The following is a 24,806-nucleotide window of genomic DNA, read 5'->3' on the forward strand; positions in this document are numbered from 1 at the left end:
GTCATTTGATCATCTAGTACTTGAAAAATCACTTTGCTACTGAATGTGTTATCTGTTGAGTATTTTGGAGAGGTCAATATTAAGACGTAAAGATTTCTTTTATGTTGTTTATGGGTGATATCAACTAATAATGTATAATACCTTTTTTCTTGCTGCAGTTGCCATACTTATGATTGTCTACAGATGTGGTTGCTAGACTTTTTTTTTTTTTTTTTCCATCTAATTGCTCTGTCTGGAAATGGGCCACAGGTGGCATAAGGGTGAGGCCAAGCTCTGGCTGAATTCATTTCCTCAGGGGCTTTTTATATGATGTCCCTGTAGGGCCTCAGTTCACACACCTTGTCCTCCAGGTCATAGTTAGAGACGCCCAGCTTCTGTTTTCAGGACTGGTGTTTAAGAGACACCTCCTTACAAATATGTTCTTTGTAATTGTTTGTTGTAGCTTGTGTCACTCAGGAAGCCAACTTTGAGACTCAGATTTGTGTGCTGGAAGTAGCAGCCTTGGGGAGGGAGGAAGGCAGGACTAGGCAGAAGGGAAAGTTGACTGCTTTCGAGCCCTGGGCAGATCTCAGAGGCAGCTCTGGACCTGGCAGGGCCCTTCAGAATTGCCCCGAATGGAGGCAAGAGGGCCAGGCCTTAATACTCAGGCTTGGACCATTCATCGCATACGGGCCACCATCCCCTCCCTCGCCAGGGGCATGATCCTGGGGGAGGGAATGAGACCCGGGGTGAGCGGGATGTGGGGCAAGGATCCTCCCTTTGGTGAAGGTGCTGAGGGCCTCATCCCGAAAAGGAGAGGCTGGGCACCTACCAAAGCATCCCTTAAAGTCACATGTTCTGTTTCTCACATTCATCTATTTTTAAGAACTGAAAATGAAGCAAGCAGTGTTCTGTTTTCCACAGTTAACTAATGAGACTTCATAATATAAAATATTAATGCTTAACCTTTAATAAAGGAACGAATGGTAAAACTTGTTAACATCATCAGTAATGTGAAAATGTAATATAATCACACATATAAAATCTGTAGCTGTTCAGCCTTCTTTTTGACACAGGAATATGCCTTGATTAAAAAGTATATTGTAAATTACTTCAGAAATATTGAGTTTTGTGAAGTATGATTTAGGCACTTTACTTTTTGATTCATGAAGTTTTTTATAACAAGAACTAAAGAAAAGTTTTGAGTAGTGGTTTGATGACTTTGTTCTTTGTATCTGCATTTTATCAATATTTAAAATGTCATTATCATTTGCCTGGTGTGTACTATAACTTTAGTTTCAAAGGCTAGTGACTTTTTTTTTTTTTTTTCCAATTGTGAATTTTAAAAGTGGGTAAATGTAAGAAAGATAGCTGGGAGAACTATTCTGTGTGAATACTGGAACTTCGGCTTGTTAGCAGACAGAAAACTTTTTCTTCTAAAAGTTGGATCACCCTACAGTGGTTGCAGTGATCATTGTAAAGGGTGTGGATATGTCCTTGGGAGGGACGGGCTTGGTAGCATCTGTCACTTCCTTCTTCTTGGCATCTTCCTGTGATTGATTGAAAAACAGGAATGGAATATGGGTCTGGAGAGCATGTCTTGGGCTTTGGAGTCAGATCTGGGGTTGGGCTCCAGCTCTGTCATCGACCTTGCTCAAGTAAATTAATCCCTCTAAGTCTTAGTTTCCTCATCAGTAAAATGGAGGTGTTAGTAGGAGAACTTTTATCAAAGGATCTTAGCACAAGGCTTGGCGTCTTCAAAGTGCTTGGTAAATGGTAGCTGTGATAAGCGATATAATCATGTTTATTGGTCAGATATTCTTTTCACTCAGCCTTCAACACTTTAGTAACTATTGAAAGCAAGTCAGGCACATGTGCTTATGCCAGTAAAAGAGGGGAGGGTCAGTCAGAGTTGTTGTTTGTCAGAAAACTATCCTTGTGGACTTGAGCCTGAATCTTCATGGGAGATGACTGAGTAAAACAGCAAGAAGAAAAGGAAATATATGAAGGAGGAGGAAAGGGCCACTTCACACACAGCTTCCGTTAGGGGAACGGAGTAGAGGGCAGTGCTGTTTCAGGACTGACCTACCTGAGCCTGGCCTGGACCTGGAAGGGGATCTCACCTCTGTGGTCCTGGGCTTGGTAAGACTGCCCTTGATGTCACAGGGTGGCGGGGGTGTGTGGTGGGAGTGGGCTGGTGGGAGGTGCCAGTGGCCAGGGACCTCTGCAGCTGTCTGTGTGAGACAGCACAGTGACAAAGGTAGGGGTAGCGGGACAGCTGAGGACATCGATTTCTAAGTACATTATGACAGCCCCAGGGCTCCCAAAAGATATTAGGGAACCCTTGGGGGATGATCTGAGAAATAGGAGTTACCCTTTAGAAGTGCTGGTAAACACTTCTGATAGACTAATGGACTGAGCATATCTTGAAACGAGAAGTGCAGAGGCCACTTCATAGAGAAAGCCTGAATCAGAGGAATGGATCTAGTATATTTTGAAAAATACAGCTTTACCTGCTGACAGTTCGAAATGTCAATCTGATATTATTCAGTTAAAGATAGTATTTGTATTACAATCACCAGGATAACATCATTTTAGGTCTATGAGAAAACCACCCAAAGATGTACTTGGGGTTATTCTGTTTTCCTTGGCCTTCAAATTCGATCTTTTTCCCCCTTAGTTATAAAAGACTCTAGTTTTAAATAAAACACAACCCTGTAAATATCTAATTAGTGTGTCCATAGTTCATTAATGATTCATAGTTTCTTAATATTAGCAGAACTGTTTGCAATATTCCTTATATCTCAAACAAAAACACTGTCCTAAAGGTCAATTGAACAGTGAGTAATTTCAGCACACCAGTGTGTACTTGAGGGTATACAATGGTAGGCATCTTATTTGGTGGTTTTCAAAGGACACAGAGAAGTGTGAGACACATTTATATCCTCAGAGAATTAAGAATTAGCTGCCTAACTGAGCAATGGTGGCACAGAACAGAGTGCTTGGCTATAAAGCAGACACTCACTATAAAAGGTAGGTTAAAATGGATAATTTGTGTGAAAATTTCTGGGTGGTGGTAGGCATTCTCTCCCTCACAGAACTCAGTGCCTATCCAGACAAGTGATTTATGCACACCACACAGCAGCTAGCTATGGAATGTAGTAGATGATAAATACTACATGAGAAATATAACGGAAGGGCTCTGGGAGGATGAAAAGGGGTAAGGTTGCCGAGATTTCCAGTGGTCAGAGAAAGCCTCAAGGAGGAGGTGGAATCTGGGCAAGGCTTGGGAAGATGGGATTTGAAGCAGAATGGAGGGGCTGTTTGTGGTGAGGAGTGAGGTCAAAAAACCCCTGTGAGGGATAGAATAATTCATAGTCCAAACTGTGGAGAGTGGACTGCTGCTATTTGTGGCTGTGGCTAAACTGTGTGTGTGGGGGGGCATCTTGAAAGCCAAGCAGTAAGGAATAAAGGTTTTTATCCTATGATAGTGATATGAGGTCTGTAGCTGCCCAAGGAGATAGAGTTTAGTTATGGTAATGGCCTAGCTGGGGCAGATCAGGGTTGGAATTGAGGTTTTGCTGCAGGGAGGTGGATATGACGTTTTGAGGGTGTAGAGTGGATAGGACTTGTGACTGGCAGTGGGGGCAGAGAGGATGACAAATTAAAGAAGGGGTGACTCTGATAGTTCCAGTATGGGATGCTGAGGGCAAATGGAGTTCTGAGCTGCAATGGGGAAGCTGGGGGAGATAACCAACTTAAAGGGGGAAATCACAAATTTGATCTTGTTTGTTGTGAGTCTTTTGAAGTGATAGGGTACTTTCATAGAAAAGGCTAGGAGGTGGTCAGAGCCATAGAATTAGGACTCCCCTGACTGAGGTCACTAATAATCTGTAATAAACCCCTATGCCTACGGACCTTCTAGCTTGCCTCTACTTAGTCACCAGTTCCTGCTTCAGATAGATTTTAAACAAGTGAAGGAAGTGACATGAACTGATTGGCTACATGGACTAGAGAGGGTAAGGCTGAAGACTAGCTAAGAGGCTGCTGTAATGATGTGTGTGACAGAATGGACCAAGGCAGTTGTAGTTAGGATAGAGAAATGTAGACAAGTTCATGAGATTTCTCTTGTATAAGTGACAGGTGGAACACATAAAACTTGGGGATTGTTTAGATAGGGGAGTACAACCACAGACAAATTCCATTTTTCTGGGCAGTTAGATGAGGAACTCTGTAAAAGAAGCAGGTCTGTCGTGAAGATGCCGGAGGATTAAGCTTTGGACAGATTATGTTTGAGGGCTGCTAAATGGATTTGTTCAGTAGCTGGCTGGTTTTTGAAGTGCAGAACTCAGAGGGACACACATGGGATGGAGGTATGGTTCAGCAACATGTGGGTGATCTTGAAGGCTTGAGGGAAGGTGGTTCCCTTGGGGAAGAATGTGGAAGCACTAAAGCATGGTGCCCTGGGGAATGTTAGGCAGCCAGAAGGTAGGTTTGGCAAGAGCAGAAGGTAGAAAAGCACTGGAAATGACTTAAATCATCAAACTCAAGAGAAGTGAGTGTTTAAGGAGCTAGTTGAAAATTCCAGAGAAGACAAGGTAGGTAAAGACTAAACAACGTGGCAACCTTTGTCCAAGCAGTCATACTGAGTGTGATGGGAATAGGATCCAGATTGAGCTGGACTCCAGGGTGAATGGGATAAAATGAGGCAAGTACTGGAAGTGAGTGGTGTGTGTAAAGGGAAGAAAAGAAAGTAGATGGGTGGTAGCGGGATGAAGGGCCCAGAGAAGGTATTTTTTTGAGGCAGAAGAGATAAGCATGTCTAAATGCTGATGGGAAACGGTCAGATGGGTGGGCAGGTAGGCAGTATTTTTCTGCTATTATTTCCAAATAAATGCTGAGAATTGCTTAATGTTTCCATGAAGTAGTAGAATTTACTAGAAGACAGAAATTAATAAAACCTTGTATGTTAGAGCAGCAGGATTTCAAACTTCTTAAAAGCATACGAGTGATTCAGGTTTTTAAGGGCTTTTATCCCCCCCATGATTGCTCTCATTCAGGGCATTCTGTTTCAGTTATATTCTGATAGTTGCTTATATTGATTTTTTAAATTGTTTAGATGAAAAATATTAACATTCTTATGAAGCTGGAACTTTTTTTCTGGTTGACTTGTATTTATTACCATTTTTTTTCCTTTTTATAAAGAAATTAGATGGTACTTTTCTTTGCTGGCTGCTACATTCATAGGAGCTAAGTTTTTAGGGCAGTTATTATATCAGGAACTTATTTTTGCCCCATGCCATTTAAGTGGAAATTAAGTGCCCCAGTCCTGCCCATCTACCTTGAGCACACTGTCCTTCACAGTGTAAGATCCAGGAGGGATGAAAGAAGGCAAGGCAAAATGGGGAGACCATACTAAAAGTATAGAGTCCTGGGAGAAAGATTTGATTGAATTAGGTATTTGAACAGATTAGGAAGTTGAAACTGGTAGAGTTGATCCTGAGTATGCCAGGCTGACCCTGTAATTAGGAAATGAGGTATTGGCTTATATAATTTCTTACCTGTTCTTCCAATTTCCCACTTTCATGATTTTTTTCTTCTTGCTGTATCCTTCCTCTCCTTCCACATCTTCCATCCTGGAGGGTGAGAATCATGATTCATCATTTTGAGAGCCACAAAAGTCAGCACATAGTTTCTGAGCATCTGCTTTTCTGGTGCTTTGTTCTAGGAGAGACACTGGTCCTTGCCCCTAGGGAGGTTGAAAGGAGAGAGGGAGGCAGAAAGGTAAAAAAATTAAATTCTGAGTACCATGGTGGAAACCTGTCTTCTGTGTGGTTGATAGAGCAAAAGGAGGAGTGTGGAGCTGTTCCCAGGGGTGACTCAAGCTGAGTGGAGAAAAAGGAGTGGAGGTTTTGTTGGCTGGACAGGGATGGTAAGGGTGTGTAAATCCCAGAAATAGGGGATGGAAAGTAGTGGTGGTATAAAGTAACAAAGGCACTGGAAGGGCATTCAAGTGGTCTGGTAAGCCAAAGAGCAGGATTTGATTGGGACATTGGTCAGTAGGTGCAACTGAAGAGGTGTCAGGATTGCAGCAGGTCTGTGTGCCCTGAAAAAAAGTTCAGCTTCTGTCCTTCAGGTAAGTCAGCCACTGAAGGCCCAGGGTTTTGTCATGAACAGATCTGTAGTTTGCAAAGATGACTTTGGCACACCATGGAGGGTAGTTTGGAAGGGTACAACAGAAGGTGGGTGCCCACCTGTAATGGTCAAACTGCATTGAGGGGACACACTCAGTACCTTACAAGTCACGTGTCTAATTTAAAGAATTTTTGATACATGTATAATGTATGGAAAAAATCTTTCTGATGATTAGCCTCCAGAGAATTTTTACTAGAACCCTTTTAAGAGATGTGTTTACTATGTGTTGGCTATGTGATTTTTGTCATAGAGTTGTGAAGATCAATTGAAAGACTATGTCAAGTGTATTTTTTATCCTTATATTTATGTATAAATTTATATTTACTTATGTTTTCTGTGAGCAGATGGTTGAATTTCGGGTTAATGAACTTTAACTTTGATACCATTTAAAAAAAAAAGTGAACCTGGATATATAAATATCTCCATGTCCAACCCTTACATGAGTGCATGCCTGTGTGTGTATACACATGCATGTGTTAGCATGTATGTTATGCTTGTCTGGGGCATGCATGTGTATGTGTGTGTGTGTGTGTCCTTTTCTGGGTATATTTGGCAATGTAAACCAGGGATTAAAAATTGTTGAGAAGTGGCCAGTGTATAAATACATGTTGGGTGATTGTCATTTAGTTATGCTAAAATTTTATCTTCCCAATTCAGTTGGAATAATTTCATTAACAGTGCCTGAAGCAACAGGATATATGGTTGAATTTTCTTTTAGAGAATTGCCTAGTTACAACGGATCCAATTAAGTTCTTCATATGTTATCAGTGGCATTAAATGCAACCAAGTGTGGTATTAAGTAAAATGAGAAAAGTTATTTTAGTAAAAAAGTAACTTGTACTTAATATAAATTGAGCTAGTAAACAGCAAATGTAGGTCTGGAGAGTAACATATTCTTATTTAAAACATGAAATGATCATTTAACTTGAGATTATTGTTTTAAAATTTGTTAGTAAGTTCACAGTAAATAAAATTAAGTATGTAACTTTTGAAAACACCAGGAACTAGAAATGAGTAATACTTGAAGAAGAATTTCTGTTTTCCAAGGGTGAACAATTCTTTCTTTCTTTTTTTTTTTGTGGCTATGCCACATGGCTTGCAGATCTTAGTTCCCCAACCAGGGATCCAACGCAGGGCCTGGCAGTGAGAGCACCAAGTCCTAACCACTGGACCACCAGGGAATTCCCAACAATTCTTTTTTCTATAATCAAGATTTTAAAAGTCACATAATTGTGAAATAAATCAAAGCTGCCTTTTTTATGGCTGGTAAATTTTTATTTAAAATCTATTTGAAAAGTACAGTGTTCTTAGAAAGGTTTGGTGGAGATACAAATGTTACTATAATAATTTCATGTTCTATCCTGCTTGTCAGTAAAAAGCATTTTAAAAGGTTTTTATTTTTAAAGAAAACCTTTTTTTTTGGACTTCCTTGGTGGCGCAGTGGTTAAGTATCCACCTGCCAATGCAGGGGACACGGGTTCGAGCCCTGGTCCGGGAATATCCCACATGCCGCGGAGCAGCTAAGCCTGTGCGCCACAAATACTGAGCCTGCGCTCTAGAGTCCGTGAGCCACAACTACTAAAGCCCGTGCGCCTAGAGCCTGTGCTCTGCAACAAGACAAGCCACCGTGATGAGAAGCCCGCACATTGCAACAAAGAGTAGCCCCCGCTCGCCTCAACTAGAGAAAGCCCGGACGCAGCAACGAAGCCCCAACGCAGACAAAAATAAATTAGTTTAAAAAAACCAAAAACTTAAAAAAATTTTTTTTGCTTAAAAACAAAGGCCAGACTAACCAACTGCAAAACAAAAAATATACAACCAAAAATAGCCCTGGATCGCTGGGGTGCTGTGAGTGTTACAAGGGAGGTTCTAAACTCTATGCTGTGGCCAGGTGCCCCTTGTCCAAGCAGTTTGCTGGCCTTGGGCCTTTGTTCCCTAATGTGTAAAATGTGGTTGGAATGGTGAGCTGGGACATTGAAATAGGTGATTTAAGTTTATTTTTCTTCTGTTTAGTGTCCAAGAGATACAGTTCTGTGTTTGGTTCTCTAATCACTGCTTAGTTCATCTAAGTGGAGTTTGGGGTTGACCTTTTTTTTAAAAAATAAATTTATTTATTTTATTTATTTTTGGCTCAATTGGGTCTTCGTTGCTACGTGTGGGCTTTCTCTAGTTGCGGCGAGCAGGGGCTACTCTTAGTTGTGGTGCACGGGCTGCTCACTGCAGTGGCTTCTCTTGTTGCAGAGCACAGGCTCTAGGCGCACAGTCTTCAGTAGTTGTGGCATGTGGGCTTAGTTGCTCTGTGCCATGTGGGATCTTCCTGGACCAGGGATTGAACCCATGTCCCCTGCACTGGCAGGTGGATTCTTAACCACTGAGCCACCAGGCAAGTCCCTGGGGTTGACTTTTTTTTTACATGACATTATTTAGGGATAGATGTCCTTAGGATACTAGCTGAACAATTATAAATCTAAAATTTTTATTTGTGTTTAAAATTTTAGGTATGCAATACCCCCAGAGCATGGAAAACGACTGGAAAGACTAGCTCAAGGTAAACTTGCTTTCTGTTTCTCATCTAGATAGGTTTTTTGTTTTTGAGGTATTGGGTTGGCCAAAAAGTTACTTCGGTTTTTAAGTAAAAATAAAAGACACATTTTTCATTTTCACCAAGAATTTTATTGAACAACGTATTCACTGTTTTGTTCCATTACCTTCTGACATTTTTGGGGCAACTTCATAATTCCATCTTCCCAAAACTTTTTATCTTTTTGAGCAAAGAAGTGTTCCAGGTGCCTTTTACAGTCTTCCCAGGAATTGAAATTTTTTTCATTAAGAGAATTTTGTAAAGACTGAAATAAATGGAAATCCGAAGATGCAACGTCTGGTGAACACCGTGGATGAATCAGAACTTCCCAGCCAAGCTGTAAGTTTTTGCCTGGTCATCAGAGAAACACGCGGTCTTGCATTGTCCTGATGGAAGATTATGCGTTTTCTGTTGACTAATTCCGGACGCTTTTCATCCAGTGCTGCTTTCAGTTGGTCTAATTGGGAGCAGTACTTGTTGGAATTAATTGTTTGGTTTTCCGGAAGAAGCTCATAATAGAGGACTCCCTTCCAATCCTACCATATACACAACATCACCTTCTTCGGATGAAGACTGGCCTTTGGTGTGGTTGGCGGTGGTTCATTTTGCTTGCCCCACGATCTCTTCCATTCCACTTTATTGTACAGTATCCACTTTTCATCACTTGTCGCAATTTGTTTTAAAACCAAAACGTTTTCGTTAGGTTTAAGTAGAGAATCACACGTGGAAATACGGTCAAGAAGGCTTTTTTGCTTAACTTATGTGGAACCCAAACATCAAAGCGATGAACATAACCAAGTTGGTGCAAATGATTTTCAGTGCTTGATTTGGATATTTTGAGTATGTCGGTTATCTCCTGCGTGGTATTACGTTGATTGTTCTCAATTAATGTTTCTATTTGATCACTGTCTACTTCAACTGTTCTACCTGACTGTGGAGCATCGTCCAGCGAGAAACCTTCAGCACGAAACTTCGCAAACCACTTTTGACACATTCAGTCAGTCACAGCACCTTCTCCATACACTGCACGAATCTTTTATTTGCATTTTAGTTGTGCTTTTAGCTTTCTTGAAATAATAAAGCATAATATGCTGAAAATTTTGCTTTTTTTTTCCATCTTCAGTATTAAAATGGCTACACAAAAATTCACCAGTTTTGATAAACTTTTCTTTTAAATGCACGCCTGATATGACAGCTGTCACAATACAATCTAACAAAATTGTTTCGAATGAAGTTAAAGACAACTAAGTGCTACTAGAGCCATCTTATGGAAAAGACCTAATGAACTTTTTGGCCAAACCAATATTTTTGCAGTGTAGAATATCACTGTTTTAATTTTATTCTTTTCAAGTTATTGGCATTTAAGTATTTCTCTCATTGAGTAATTTTAATTTTTTCACATTAATGTATGCATATTTTTCCCTGTTGCATAATCTTCATGATTATTTTAGTTGGTTGCTTAGCTTTTTATCAACTGATTGCACTTAACCTATTTTGGTTATTTCCAAATTTTTTTCTCATTTTTATAGTGTACTGAACATCACTGTGCCAATAATATTTTTTCTTCCTTTAGTTGTACCCTTGGGATAAATTCCAAGGTGTACTGATGCTGCATCTTGGGCTATAGGTGTTTTATGAGTACTTTTCCTGTTGCCATATCATTTCACCAAAGGGTTGTGTTACATCTCTTTTTGACCCCCTCATTTTTATTTGGCCCCCTGGGCCTGAGAGTGCCTGAAGTATGAAGGTGAATGTCCCCAGCTAACTGGATGAGCATGATATTGTATGCCTTCTTAGACTGTTAAAATTAAACATACTTTACTGGAACTTGAATTTTTATTTTTTAAGGCTTTGTCCATCTTCTTTTTTTCTTCTTCTAGTTTTGTTGAGATGTACTTGACATATAGCACGTTATAAGTTTAAGCTGTTCAGCATAATGATTTGACTTAATACGTCATGAAATGATTACCACAATAAGTTTAGTGAACACGCATCATCTCATATACATACAAAAATAAAGAAATGGAAAAAAATTTTTTTCCTTATGATGAAAACTCTTAGGATTTACTCTTTTAACAGCTTTCGTATATAACATTCAGCAGTGTTAATTGTATTTATCATGTTATATATTGCATTTCTAGTACTTATTTATCTTATAATTGGAAGTTTGTACCTTTTGACGACCTTCACGCAGTTGCACCTCCTTCAACCCTGTCTATCTTCTTAAGGGCCAGGTTGAGTCATTCTTCTGGGAACTCTATCAATTGCTTTCACTCTGTGACCACTTGTATCTACAGAGAGCACCTTCTACTTTTCTTCCCTGCCTTAAAGATATGCCAGGCAACTTTGTTCTCATCTGCTCCCGCAAGGGAGGAGAATCATATTCACCCCGTTACCCTCTTTTTCTGTTTTGCTAGCCACCCTAACCAAGGACGACGTAGACTGGTAGTGACTTATTTCCAGGGGAAAGTGGAGTTCCACTGAGTGACAACTGAAGATAAGACAGAATGTCTCATTCAGAATGCCTTTATTCAGAATTGAATCCTCAGGGAGCATTGTCTTTTCAGTCAGGTGCTGATCTAAGTTTCATTGGTATGTTAGGGTTGCCTTCTAGTAGAAAAGGAATTTTGTTCCTGCATTACATATGCTTTCATTTAATAATGAAATGGGGACACTGAGAAACCCCGTCCTTTGACTTGACAGTTCTGAACAGAAATTGTTAAGGATATCTAAAAGTTACTTTCCTCCAAATTAGAGTATCACGTTTGTAAGAATACGCATTATTATAATTTTGGCAGGCTAAAAACTATAAAGACAGTGTTTTTATAACATAATACATTATACTAATAATAGCAATGTAATTGTAATCTTGAACTTTGTTAGGGACTATTTTCATGAATATTAAGGTGGATGAATCCTGGTTCTGGATAACAGATTAGAGCACAGCTTAGAAAATGATTACCATAATCCTTAAATACCCTGGCAATGAACTTTGTGCTAAATCTATATGCTGTGAACTATCCTCGTCCCTGTGATAATTATTCTACCATGTTCTGTTCACCTCATTGCCAGAGAACTTTTAAAATGGAGCCAGTGTAAATTTTACGGTATGGACTCACATGCTAAAGTTTTTGCTATAAACTGTCTGTAAGCACTTTGACGTAAACTGTCTGAAAACGACATTCCAGGAAAATGGATGCCATTTGCTTAATCAGTAAGAGATTAATAAACTTGAAGGTTGAACGAGAACTTTAAACTCAATTGCATGTTTTTTGAAAACTTACTGCAGCATTATTTTGAGAAATGATTCAGGGAAAAGACCCTATAGGACAGTGGAGGATTTCTATCTGCTGACCAGATGCCAGCCAAATTAATTGAGTTCTGCTAAGTAATTAAAATGGTAAAATAATGCAGTAAATGAGATGGAGCATTATAGGTTGTCTCGGTCAAGGCAGCACTTGATACATGAAATGAAAAGCAGCCTCGGATATTTTCCATTATCTTGTCTGAACATCATAATTATCACACTTGCCTTTTATGCATGAATGCTTTCATCTTTGGTTTCTATTGAAATCTTGATTGACTGTGGCACCTACAAATATTTTATCTGAAAGACGTTATGCCTGCATCTAAATAAAGCCAGGAGTTTGATTTTGCCCTTCAGCTGCTTTCTCATCTATACAGATTTTTTTCCAATATTATGTAGACATAAATGTAATAAAAAATCTCAAGTGAATTGTTGCAATTTTTATACTTGTTATGTTCGCCTGTAATGCCGTTGCATTCTTTCTAATTTTTGGCTTGATACAATTGAATGGAAAGTATAAAGGAGAACAGAGACATAATATTAAATCATAAATGACAGTTTTGAAGATTTTCAGTTTTAAGAATGTCTAAATCTCATCTATTTTAGAAATAAGACTATCTTTGTGGTTCTATTAAGTTAAGGAAGATATGGATTAAAGTAAATTGGGAGCAGCTAAATTTTTTTGTGAGTGACTGTATTCCATTGGTCTCTCATTGTTAATAAAGTGCTAATAGTTTTTAAAAATTGAAGATGCTTTACTTTGGTCAAAATTTTGGTTACTGGGAAAAGAATATGTGAGTTAGGACTTCGTGCAGCAGATTTTGGAAATGTGAATGATCAGCAGGAATTTTGTTTTAAGTGACAGTATGGTAGAGTTGAATACACTGGTTCTTTTGGAGGCTTATATTTACCTGTAGCAAGTGTTTTCGTTTTGACTTCTTAAAAAAGCGACAGTAAAAAGGAATGGATGAAGCATTGTTTTGAAGGATTAATTTAGTTCAAGTTTTTTTAAGCAGTTAATTTTGGTGTGTGTGTGTACGTGTGTTTTTAAATGACTAGTCATCTTGAGTTTAAACCTGTGGAACAGAGTCTTAGCCAGATTTGCAGGGATCCCTATTCCAGGAAGTGGACAAAGGGTCTGTGCGTGGGATGCAGGCAGTCTGTGGACTCTCTGAAATTATATTCAAAATTGGGCATATATGTGGATTTCTGGGACGCTATCATCAAATCCATTAAGAGGGTTTGGTCCAAAAGAGATTATGAACCACTGCTGTCAACAGACTAGAAGATTAACATTAAATAACAAGTCATTTTAATTTTATAAACATTCTAAATTGACCTGTTCTCATACCTCTGACTTGGAATTAGGAAATATACTTTTATCAGCTCTCAAAATGATAAATACATAATTCCCTTAAGCATTCATTTACATTACGGCCTGAAAATATTATATTAAAATGCTTGGTTTTGAAAGGCTAATAAATAAAATACCCTTGATTATGAATAATCAATTTTAGGGGGCCCCTAAGCCCTAAAAAATGAAAAAGTCCAGCGATATATCCTCTGCCTTCATGCCTAACTCATGCTTTAGGCATGGAGATCAATGTGTGGTGTGTCAGGGTATGTTTATTTTCATCTTCCTATCAGTTGTTACATTAAGAATGGTGAAACAATCCCTAAATTTAACTTCCTCATATTTTGATGTAAAATATCACACTGTGTTTAATTTTGAATATTTTATATCCGACCATGTTCCTAGTAGGATTTTAAACATTGGACAGTAATACATAACATACACCAAGTTAGAGTAATTAGAATGTGTGGTGAAAGACAGTTCTGAGAAGTGACAGGTAGGGAATGGGGAGGAAAATTCAGGAGGGGAATGCCAGCTAGCAGGGAAAGATTACTATGGAAGGAAATTAAGAGTTCTTTGATTCTCTGGGGGGTGTGGAGGGGGGAAGCTGAGGCAGGAAAATCCTGTTTAGCTTGACTGACCTGTTTGTGCCAAAGTGCTTGGCCTGAGGCATGCTGGGTGACCTACGAGTGTGTCGTCCATATGTTGTGTCATGGTGGGAAAAAGCTGGAGCTGAAACAAAGTGTTCTCAGGAATGCAGTAAAACACCATGTGTAATGGTCTGTATACCTGTTAAATTAGGAGGAAGTTTTAACTCTAAGTGTTCTGCCAACCAGTTTGAAGTTGAAAAAACTTTCCCTTTACTCACTGCACTGTGTTCAAGAGTTAAAAATAAGGCACTTGTTTAGGAGAACCACCATCCTTCTCGATACCACGGTCAGTATGAATTTCTCCCGGCGCTCCTCCTAGAGAGCTCCATGGAGCTTTGTCTCTCCAGTAGAGATGTTGATGGATTACAGGACACGTGGAGCAGAGTGAAGCCTGCAATGTGATAACTTTCTACCCAATTATTAATTGCTCAGCGAACGGTAGGAAGGACAGAGAGGTCAACCACAGCTTAAACCTCTAATGTTGACCTCTTAACTAGGAATGTGGGTAAAAATACCAGGATTCTCCCCACATAATGTAGCTCATTAGTTCTTTTCATTAAGAAGCATGTTAAGAAATTTCATATGTGAATCAAATACATCTTTCTAAAAGTATTTCCCACAGAAGCATTCCTTCCATATTCTTTTCCTATGTCCTTTTCCTTACCGTTCGCTTATATGACTCCTCTATTTTTTAAGCCTCATATCAGTCATATGAATATCGCAAAATCCATTACAGGCCTACCTCATTTTACGGTGCTTCGCTTTATTTCGAGTTGCAGATAATGCACTTTTTTTTTTTTTTTTTTTTTTGCAGATTGAATGTGGTAACCCTGTGTTGAGCAGATCTATTGGTTCCATTTTTCCAACAGCATTTGCTCACTTCTTGTCTCTGTGTGACATTTTGGTAATTCTCACATTTCAAACTTTTTCATTATTATGTTTGTTTTGTGATTGGTGAGTTGCGAAAAGATTACAACTCACGAAAGTGTTAGATGATGGTTAGCATTCTAGCAATAAAGTATTTAAAAATTAAGGTATGTACATTTTTGGGGCATAATTCTACTGCACATTTAATAGACTACAGTATAGTATAAACATAATTACATATGCACTGGGAAACCAAAAAAATTCTTGCGACTTGCTTTACAGTAATGTTTGTTTTATTGCGGTGGTCTGGAACAGGCGGAACCTGCAGTATCTCTGAGGTACGCTTGTATAAAACTCTGTCAAAGCATACTTGGGTAAATTTCAATTATATTCAAATTAAATTGTCTTAAATCTATTGCTAGTGTGGACATACACTCTACATGTCTGACTTCTCCAGCTTTCCCCTCTGCTTCCCTCTTTTTTTCCTTTTTTTCCTAAGCAATTAATAACTAACGTCAGCTTCTCCAAACTAGTGTTTGTATATCCATAGAAAATGTTACTAAACTTTGATTTTAAAATTTTTTTCCAAGGCTAAAACTTTGTTGGTTTAATAGTAGCAGCATGTGTTTGTCATATGAGATTGGGATTTAAAAATAATTAGTTAGTAATAGCTAATATATTAGAAAATGTAAACCAGTTGACAGTTGGCAAAACTTCTTATTTGAAGGAAAGAGCACACTATTTTTAGAGTATATCTGTTCTGTTTCTAAAACAATTTAAAAACATTTAATAATTTTTTAGGTCAGATTAATTGAGGTAAAATACACTTACAGTAAAAGCCACCCTCTTTAACTATACAGTTCTGTGAGGGTTATTTTTTTTTTCGGAACGTGGGCCTCCCACTGTTGTGCCCTCTCCCATTGTGGAGCACAGGTTCCGGACGCACAGACTCAGCGGCCATGGCTCATGGGCCCAGCCACTCCGCGGCATGTGGGATCTTCCCGGACCGGGGCACGAACCCGCGTCCCCTGCATCAGCAGGCAGACCCTCAACCACCACGCCACCAGGGAAGCCCCGACAGTTTTGTGAGTTTTGACAAATGTATACAGTGGTGTAACTACCACCACTATCAAGATATAGAACATTTCCAGTACCCCCAAAAGTTCTCTTGTACTTTTTGCAACTAATTCTTCCCACCAGCAACCACTTGCAGCCACTAATCTGATTTCTATCTCTAGAATGCCATAAAAGTGGAATTATACAATGTGTAGACGTGTCTGTCTTGTTTCTTTCGCTTAGAATAGTGCTTCTCACATCTGATCACTTTTACGTTGAATACAGGGCATCCTTGGATGTGTATAGCACCTGGTTCTTGAGAGGGCTTATGTGATTCTGTACATCCTCATGCTATAAAACTCCCAGCAGAACTTTGGCAGTCTTAGCAAATGTTATTGTGGGATGCTTTTAGGGTTTCAGGGCTCTATTGGGATTGCTGGAGTACATGTTCCTTATCATGGTGGAAATGGAAGATTTGTTGAACTAACATGATAACTAGAGTCAACATGGTGGAAATGAGTAACAGGGATAATAATAATGGCCACTATTAAAAAAAAAAAATAATGGCCACTATTCATTGAATGTTACTATGTGTCAAGTAGACTAAGTTTTATTATTTTTTTAAATTCACAAAATGTAAAATAAACCATTAACCGTTTTGAAGTGTACAATACAATGACATTTTAGTATGTTCATATTGTGCAACCCTCACCTCTGTCTAGTTCCAAGAGATTTTTATCACCCTAAAAGGAAACCCTTCATTTATTTATTATTTATTTATTTATCTATCTATTTATTTATTTACGGCTGCGTTGGGTGTTCATTGCTGCATGTGGGCTTTCTCTAGTCGCAGTGAGCAGGGGCTACTCGTCATTGTGGTGCGCGGGCTTCTCATTGCGGTGGCTTTTCTTGTTGCGGAGCACGGACTCTAGGCACGCACTCTAGGCACGCACTCTAGGCACTCTAGGACTCTACTTCAGTAGTTGTGGCTCGTGGGCTCCAGAGCGCAGGCTCAGCAGTTGTGGCTCACAGGCTTATTTGCTCCGAGGCATGTGGGATCTTTCCAGACCAGGGGCTGAACCTGTGTGCCCTGCGTTGGCAGGCGAATTCTTAACCACTGTGCCACCAGGGAAGTCCCGACCCTGTATTTTTTAATTGGTCATGCTATATTTCCTCCCACCCCTCCCCAGCCCCTGGCAATTAGCAATCTGCTTTCTGTCTAGGTATTTACATATTATGGATATTTCATATACATGGAATCATATAATATGTGAGCTTTTGTGTCTGCCTTCTTTTATGTAGTGTTCTTCTATGTTATATCTATGTTATAACTTATAGCAGTACCTCATATTTTTTTATAGCTGACTAATAGTTCGTTGTAAGAATATACCATATTTTGCTCTTCCATTTATCAGTTGATGGACATTAGGTTGTTTCCACTTTTTGATAATGGCTAAGTTTTTTGTGCATTATCTCACTGGATTCCCATAAGGATCCACCCAGTGAGGATAGCCACTGTGGAAAACGGTATGAAGGTTCCTCAAAAGATTGAAAGTAGAACTGACATATGATCCAGCAGTTCTACTTCCAGATCTATATTTGAGGGAAATGAAATCACTGTCCTAAAGATATATCTGCACCCCTGATATTACAGCATTATTTATAGTAGCTAAGACATGGAAACAACCTAAGTGTCCATCAACAGGTGAATGAATAAAGCAAAGTGTTATACATATATGTATATATACAATATACTATTATTCAGGCATAAGGAAGAAGGAAGTCCTGCCATTTCTTTCAACATGGATGAATCTTGGGGTCATTACGCTAAGTTAAATAGTCAGATACAGAAAGACAAATACCGTATGATGTTACTTATATGTGGAATCTAAAACACCAAACTTATAGGTACAGAGAACAGTTTGGTGGTTGCCAGAGGCAGGGGGTGGGGAAAATGGGTGAAGGGGGTCTAAAGGTACAAACTTCCAGTTATAAGATTAGTAAGTTCTGGGGGATGTACTGTACCCTATGGTGACTATAATGAACAATACTGTATTGAAAGTTGCCAAAAGAGTAGATTTTAAAGCTTCTCATCACACCAAAAACTATAACTATTTTTAGGTGATGAATGTGAATTAAACTTAACATGGTAATCATTTCACAATATATACATATATCAAATCATTATACTGTATATCTTATATGATGTTATATGTCAATTGTATCTTGATGCTGGGGAAAAAAAAAAGACCCCACTGAGGAAGGTAATACTAGCATCCTGATTATATGAATGGGGAAATTGAGGAGCTGAGAGATTATGGGACCAGACAAGGCTATATGAGTTGTTGGACTTGTGCTAGGAATCCATGTCTCTGTAGGGATTCTTAACTGTTATTCTCTTTTATTTTGCTAGCCATGTGGACAAGATGAGGGTGACTTCAAATAGTTCAAACAGTTACGTTTTTTCATCTAAAACTTAGGTCTGCTATTTAATAGCAATGAGAAGGTGTATGTTGTGAGCAGTAAATGAGAGAGGAAATTTGGTGTTCAAGTAAGCGTGTGTGTTAGGTGTCTGTAAGAGGAGATTGGACAAGATTTACACAAAATCCCTTAACATAGTTTGCACCTCACAGTAGGCTGCCTCTCAAATGCTTCCACCAAAATATCCCTACAAGGGAGGAGAGTGAAACCCTACCACTCCACAACACTCATGCAGATTTTGCATCTTGCTCCCTTAATACGTTTGTTTGTATGCAAATATAAACCACATAATTTAGCATGACATAAGTAGATGCTCAGAAAGATGTGCCAGGTTTATTCTGTGTGTTCTTCTACACCTGGCATGTTACCTGATGGCCATGGGGTATGTGAGGTGGGGTAGTGAGTTGCTAGCTGCTATGTCCACTACTAGATACTTGAGGGGTCAGTGTAGAACTGTTTCTTTATTGGAACTTCCTGGTTTTCAAGATTATGAAAGAATGGGTCCTCCAATTATGTGACTGGTAAATTGGAAAGTCTTACAGAATGTTGCAGTAGTAACATGCAAATACGGTAAGTTTAAGAGCAGACTTCTTCCAAATAAATTCTTTCCAAATTGAAAACTTAGAAAAAAAGCACATTAAGAAAGTAAATATTAGAATAGAAAAAAAAAGGTTCTGAAAGGCATATTTTAAAGAACTTAACTTGCAAGAATTTTAACAGATACCTTGTTTTCTCTTTATTTGGTGACTTTCAAAAAACTCTGATTGTCTTAAGTTGAATTTTTAATTAAATTTTATCTTTCTATCTGATGTATTTTTGTTATATTTCATACATGTGATTCCAAATTTGTTTTTTTCACTTGTTATGAAAGCTGCTAACATTCCTTTAGCCAGCATAGTTCTGAGTTTTAAAAGATATTATCATTTTGTATCAAATAGTATTCTGGTTATATCGGCTTCTTTATATATTGAATAAAATATTTTTAAGAAATGGTGGAGTGAGGGTGAGTGTGAACCATGTACTTCTGCAGGTATTTTAAGGTAAAATTCATTTTGAGACACATACATTATGTCATAATTTGTGGTTTATGAGGTGTTTTCCAGGGTGATGTGAAATATAATTCTGATAACCTATTGAAAATATAAATTCTGAACCAATATGAAGTTCTTAACATATGGCAAATTGCCTTCCTTCAGTGGTTTTCCAGTTTAACTAACGACCAGTCATCACATTGTTCAGGTCCTGATTACAAATCCATATCAAAAGAAAATAAAGTAGACTCCTCTTTCTTCATTGATTTTAATTTAAAACTTAATTCATGCAGTGCTGCACAGAGTTACAGATTTGAAAAGTTTGATAGATCTATTTAAATTGTATTGCTAAAACTTTTCCGTGGGTTGTGTGTTTGGGGACTGCCCTGCTGTGCTTTACTCTCTGTGGTGTAGACTCAGGACATCTTATTGTATAGATATGGCCGTTGCATTATATGGTACTTTCTCACCATTCAGTAAGGTCTGCATTCTTTCAAAGGTTATTTTCTATTTATGTATTATGAATATTAACCATAAACGGAGGGCTGCATTAAATGACCAGATAGGGCACAATTATTCCTTTTATTCCCATTGGTATTGTAGCAAATGATAGTATTTCTGATGTTTCTGTTGGTTGTACTTTTTAAATATTTCTGTCTGTTCATCTTAAAAATCCAGGTGTAGATGCTTAAGCAGAATATACTACTCTTTGCAGGTGGTTCTTTATACCCTAACGGCTTTTCTTTAGATGTTTCATTTGTTTCCTTCTGGTGACCTGTGGCCTCACATATTCCATGGTGGCATCAATAAAGGCTTGTTTACTTTAAAACTATTCCTGTAAAACCTTGCTATTCTATGAGGTTAAAATGGTTCATGATTAGGTAATGAGTGCTGGTAATTCTTTCATCAGACTGGTTATATTCTTGAGCTATTTATATGTAGTGAGCCACAGAGTTAGGTAAGTAGCATTTCCAGTGGCCTTCATTTTGGTAGTGGAGGAGTTAAACAGCATCTGTGCTTCTTCCCACTTTACCCAGCTACATCACACATGCTTTCCTGGTGAGTTCTGTGTTCCTTCTGGGTCCTCTCTCTAATTCTCCTCTGTCTCTTCCATGTTTCTCTTGTCTTTCTCTTCTTGCTTTCCCATTCTCAGTGTGGTGGTTTTTCCCTCTGAGTGAGGAAGGTAAAGAACAGGGTATCGGGCACATTCATTTTCCTCTAGCTTACATAACTGAGTTAATGAGAGTCTGCCTCAGACAGACTGCAGGATTGAAGGCAGAGATGGAGAGAAACAACTGTGTTTCAGTGCATAATATTCTGTTGAATGAAAGGGTTTCTGCATGTTTAGCTTCTTCATTTAAAGGAGTCCTCAAAACAGTATGTACTGTTCCCATACAGGCTGGTGAGACAGGTTTCCAAGCTTTTGACTGGCCCTGGCTGGGAGTTACTTCAGGAAACTAGAAGCAGTTAAACTATTTAAAATCGATCAGAAAGAAACAAGGGTGGGAAACTGCTGTGTCTACTGTATGCCAGGCATTGGGACAAGTGCTTCTAGAATGATTGCTTCTAGGAGTCTAAAATGAGAGATTCCCTGTTAAAATGCAGATTTTCCTCTTCTACCTTCCCTTAATATTTTGTCCATTTATCAGTTAATAGGTAGATTGAGTTCAAATCTGTTACAAATTGGAATTTGTAGGTTTAGTCATTTAATATCATGCAAACAACTCTTGGCAGATCTTTTTTTTTGTAAAAAAGGTCAACCCTTGGTTATATACATATGTATTGTTTAATTTTTAAGAATTCTGACTCTGGTTTTTAGTACCAGGGCTTTTGATGGTGGACTTGGTCTATATTTACGTAAAGCTGTCATTCTGTAAGAGTACTAGAACATAAGCTTAAAAAAAGATTTGAAATTTTATCTTAATTGACACATTACTGCTTATAATTACTGTTTCCATTTAGGTTTTTTCCCAAGCAGTTCTCAAGGGTGTGATGCATTTCTTCGCCACAAGATGACACTGATATCTCCCTCAGTATTGAAGAAATATGGTATTCCCTTTGACAAGGTATATTAGTGTTACTCTTTAACAAATTCATTTAATGTGTATAGTATTCGTATTTAAGACAAATTTAACATAAACTAATATATCTTTGACTTCAGGTAGGATTTTTAGGATGTGGGGAGAAAAATTCAGATTCATGTTTTATTTAGGTAACAGTTATTTACCTAAATATTAATTTGAAGTTTCTTTTATTTCAAGATGCATTTACTAGAGATTTCATGCAGTTCTAGCTCACTTACAACAATACTGAAAATAAAATGTAGCACATTTGAGAGAATAAGATATATAGCTCTTCTCCATTGAAGTCTCTTATATGAGCAACAACATTTATGTGTATGTGATCTATTTTTCTTTCTTTTAAAGAAATCAGAGCAATTTTTATTAGCAGTTTGGTTGGTTAGAATCAGTGATTTTGGTGCCAGTATGTTATTTCTAAACACATTCAGACATAATACAACTGAGATTTCATTATGGATAAAATTGCCTGATGATTTAATAATCAGATACTGCTTCTTGGGGTATTTCTGAAGATTAAGTTCTGTAAGACTCTGTACATGCTAGATCCCTCTTTCTTTGTGTCCGTGGGTAGTAATTGGGTCAGAATTATTACAGAACATGAGCATTTTTATGTGAAGAAGCTGAAATGAAAAAAGCTTTTGACCAGATAAATAAAAGGTCTCTCTCAGTTGGAGGAGGATTAAGACCTTAGCTACTTCAGAAACATTAAAAAATAGTTCCACTCCCTTTTTCATTTTTTATTTGACTGTCTTCCCATAATCCTTGCTGTTTTCCACCTTAGAAGCTTTTCACTTGTGACTAAATCTTTCCCTCTTCTTAATCTCAGGCCCTTAAAGTCCTGCCTTCCACCTCCCTCCTGCACCACCCCCAGCCCAGGCTTTGTTCAAAGTAGAATTTTTGCAAGGACCAAGAAACATTCTCCAACTTGAGGTGGTCCCGCTCTCTCACAAACAGGCTGTGCAGTAGTCATGCATGAGACATACTTGTCTTATGTGATGAGGATGCTCTCAACACTGGTTTAGTCACATACTTTTACCCATGACAAAAAGTGTGCCTTGAAGATGTGCACTATGGAGAAGGTCCACAAGTGTGGGTGGGCTGCAGCACTACTGCAGGTACAGAGGTCAGAGGCTGCATCCCCTCAGAGGGGCCATTCCTTCTGGGGGGCCTTGTCTTACTTGCAGATGCCTCTGGGCATCAGGCTTTCCAGTCTCAGACATATCGTCAGTGCACGTTCTTTCAGGTGGTTGGCATAAGCCTGATCAAGCACTTTTATTTAAGTTGAAATATTAGAAAGCAGAGGAGAAGGAGTAGACTGGAGTCCTCCAACACAGGAAAACCTCTGCGGGTTTTGGGCTGGTGATAGGAATTGATCAAGCTGTTCTTTGGAGAGGGGTTGTGTGAAGTAGCAGGACTGCGGGATTGGCTCATTTGCCCAGGATGGAGGCCTTTGGAGTTTGTAGCTTCTTTCTCAAATTTGGGGAGAAGGAGGCAGGTGCCTCACACTCCTTTCTGGGCCAAGGCTCTTCAAGTGCTATTTGGTAGATCACTAGATGCACCAGGCTCTTATCTGGTCTTTTGAGGATGGGACATTTCGTGGCTTTTGTGGGAAGTGGAAGGGTGAGTGCTCGTCCACAGATGGTGAGACACCAGCAATTTAGAGGGCTGATTGGCAGTTGCCGTTTTTCATATGAAATACTGCCACTTCCCCTTCCACCTTGATGAAGGGTGTGTGATGATCGTGTGCTCCTCAAGGAGCTTATTCTCCGATGATGATAATGTAACTTGGGACAGAGTAGCACAGACTTCAGAATTATACTTCCCAAGTTCGTTTCTGATTCCGTCACTTGGGTAAACTACATAATTTTTCTGAGCCTCAGTCTCTTCATCTGGAAAATGGGCATAATAATAGTACCACTTAATAGGGCTACTGTGAGGATGAAAAGTGATGATCTATATGAGGGGCTTTGCACGGTACAGGTTATATATAATAATAACACAATCTTCCTCCTCAGTTTAACCTTCTCTCTTTAGGCAATCATTTTGCAGTTGGACTAACATTTTTTCTTCTTCTTTTAGTGAATTTGTACATATTCATACATATATATGAAAAAGTATGTTTAACAAATAGCTAATTTCTGCTTTTTGATTACGTACACTACCCTTTCTGACATTTTTTTCCGTATGGAATTATGATGCTTGGTTAGTCTTATAATAAAAGGGACTTGTTCTTGTCTACCCCTATATCTTTTTTTTTTTTTTAATATCAGTTTGTTACATAGAGGCAGTAAATTTGCCTTATATTTTGGCTAACTGGGATTGACCTGTTTCTAGAAATTATATAGAGGCATAACATTTAGGGTCCAATTTAATGGGAACAGGTACTTTTGAACATGGCAAGAACAGGGTTTTCTAGGGAGAGTAGAGAAGGATTGTAGGTGGAATTCAGTGGAGCAGTGAAGTTACTTACCTTATCCCACTGACAACAGACTTACCCTCTTCCTCCACCTTATAGGGCTAGAAACAGTTGAGCAGAGTGAGTTTTGTTTTATCACATGGTACAAGGAAGTGCCTGGTTTCCAAGCACAATTATAATTAATGAGATTCAGTGAGACCAGGAAAGGAGAGAATCAGGCTTTGTTCTCACATGGCTCGGAATGATGGAACTGGAACCATGTTGAACACTGATAAGCCATTCTCTTCCTGCCAGGTGGCAGCTGGGTTGCCACTCATTGCAATAGAACACCTGCTGGGGTATCACAGGGGAGGGGGTGATGAGCTAAATTTCAGAATTGTTGAGAAAGAAAATACTTCCACACACAACATTTTAGCATTCCTAAAATGGTAACTGAATTGCAGTGTGTGCACCTGTATTTATACAGTGTATCTCCTGTATGTTTCCACACAAGTGCACACTCACATATTCATTTATCAACATTTTAGGACTGAAATGAACCAGGGTAACTGAATGAATCAGTGAGTTATATATTTGATAGTCTAGCATTGAGTAGACAAGTTAAAAAATAAAACACTGAAAAATTTAGCTTCACTGTATTTCTATAGCTCATGGTGTGTTTTGTATGCTTTGGTGATTATAAAAAAACCAAATTTCTGTAATCTGAAAATTAGGAATGGACTGAATACATTTTTCATCTTTGCTTTTGGGCTGCTGGCTTATTTACCCAAGCTAGTTTAATTATATTTGAAAATGCACTCACCCACTC

The 24,806-nt window shown here is 38.6% G+C and overlaps 1 protein-coding gene across 3 annotated transcripts in view; it reads left to right on the plus strand.

Moving 5' to 3' along the window:
* KDM4C (lysine demethylase 4C) overlaps positions 1–24,806 on the plus strand; it is a 400,986-nt gene that overhangs the window by 92,677 nt on the left and 283,503 nt on the right. For all 3 annotated transcript variants that reach the window (XM_024734254.1, XM_024734252.1, XM_024734253.1), the window contains exons 6-7: positions 8,673–8,722; positions 21,464–21,567. In XM_024734254.1, the coding sequence (XP_024590022.1) occupies positions 8,673–8,722; positions 21,464–21,567 (154 nt within the window). The remainder of the gene's footprint in view (positions 1–8,672; positions 8,723–21,463; positions 21,568–24,806) is intronic.

The sequence above is a fragment of the Neophocaena asiaeorientalis genome, unplaced genomic scaffold (genome assembly GCF_003031525.2).
Source record: "Neophocaena asiaeorientalis asiaeorientalis breed wild unplaced genomic scaffold, Neophocaena_asiaeorientalis_V1.1 scaffold256, whole genome shotgun sequence".
Lineage (NCBI taxonomy): Eukaryota > Metazoa > Chordata > Mammalia > Artiodactyla > Phocoenidae > Neophocaena > Neophocaena asiaeorientalis.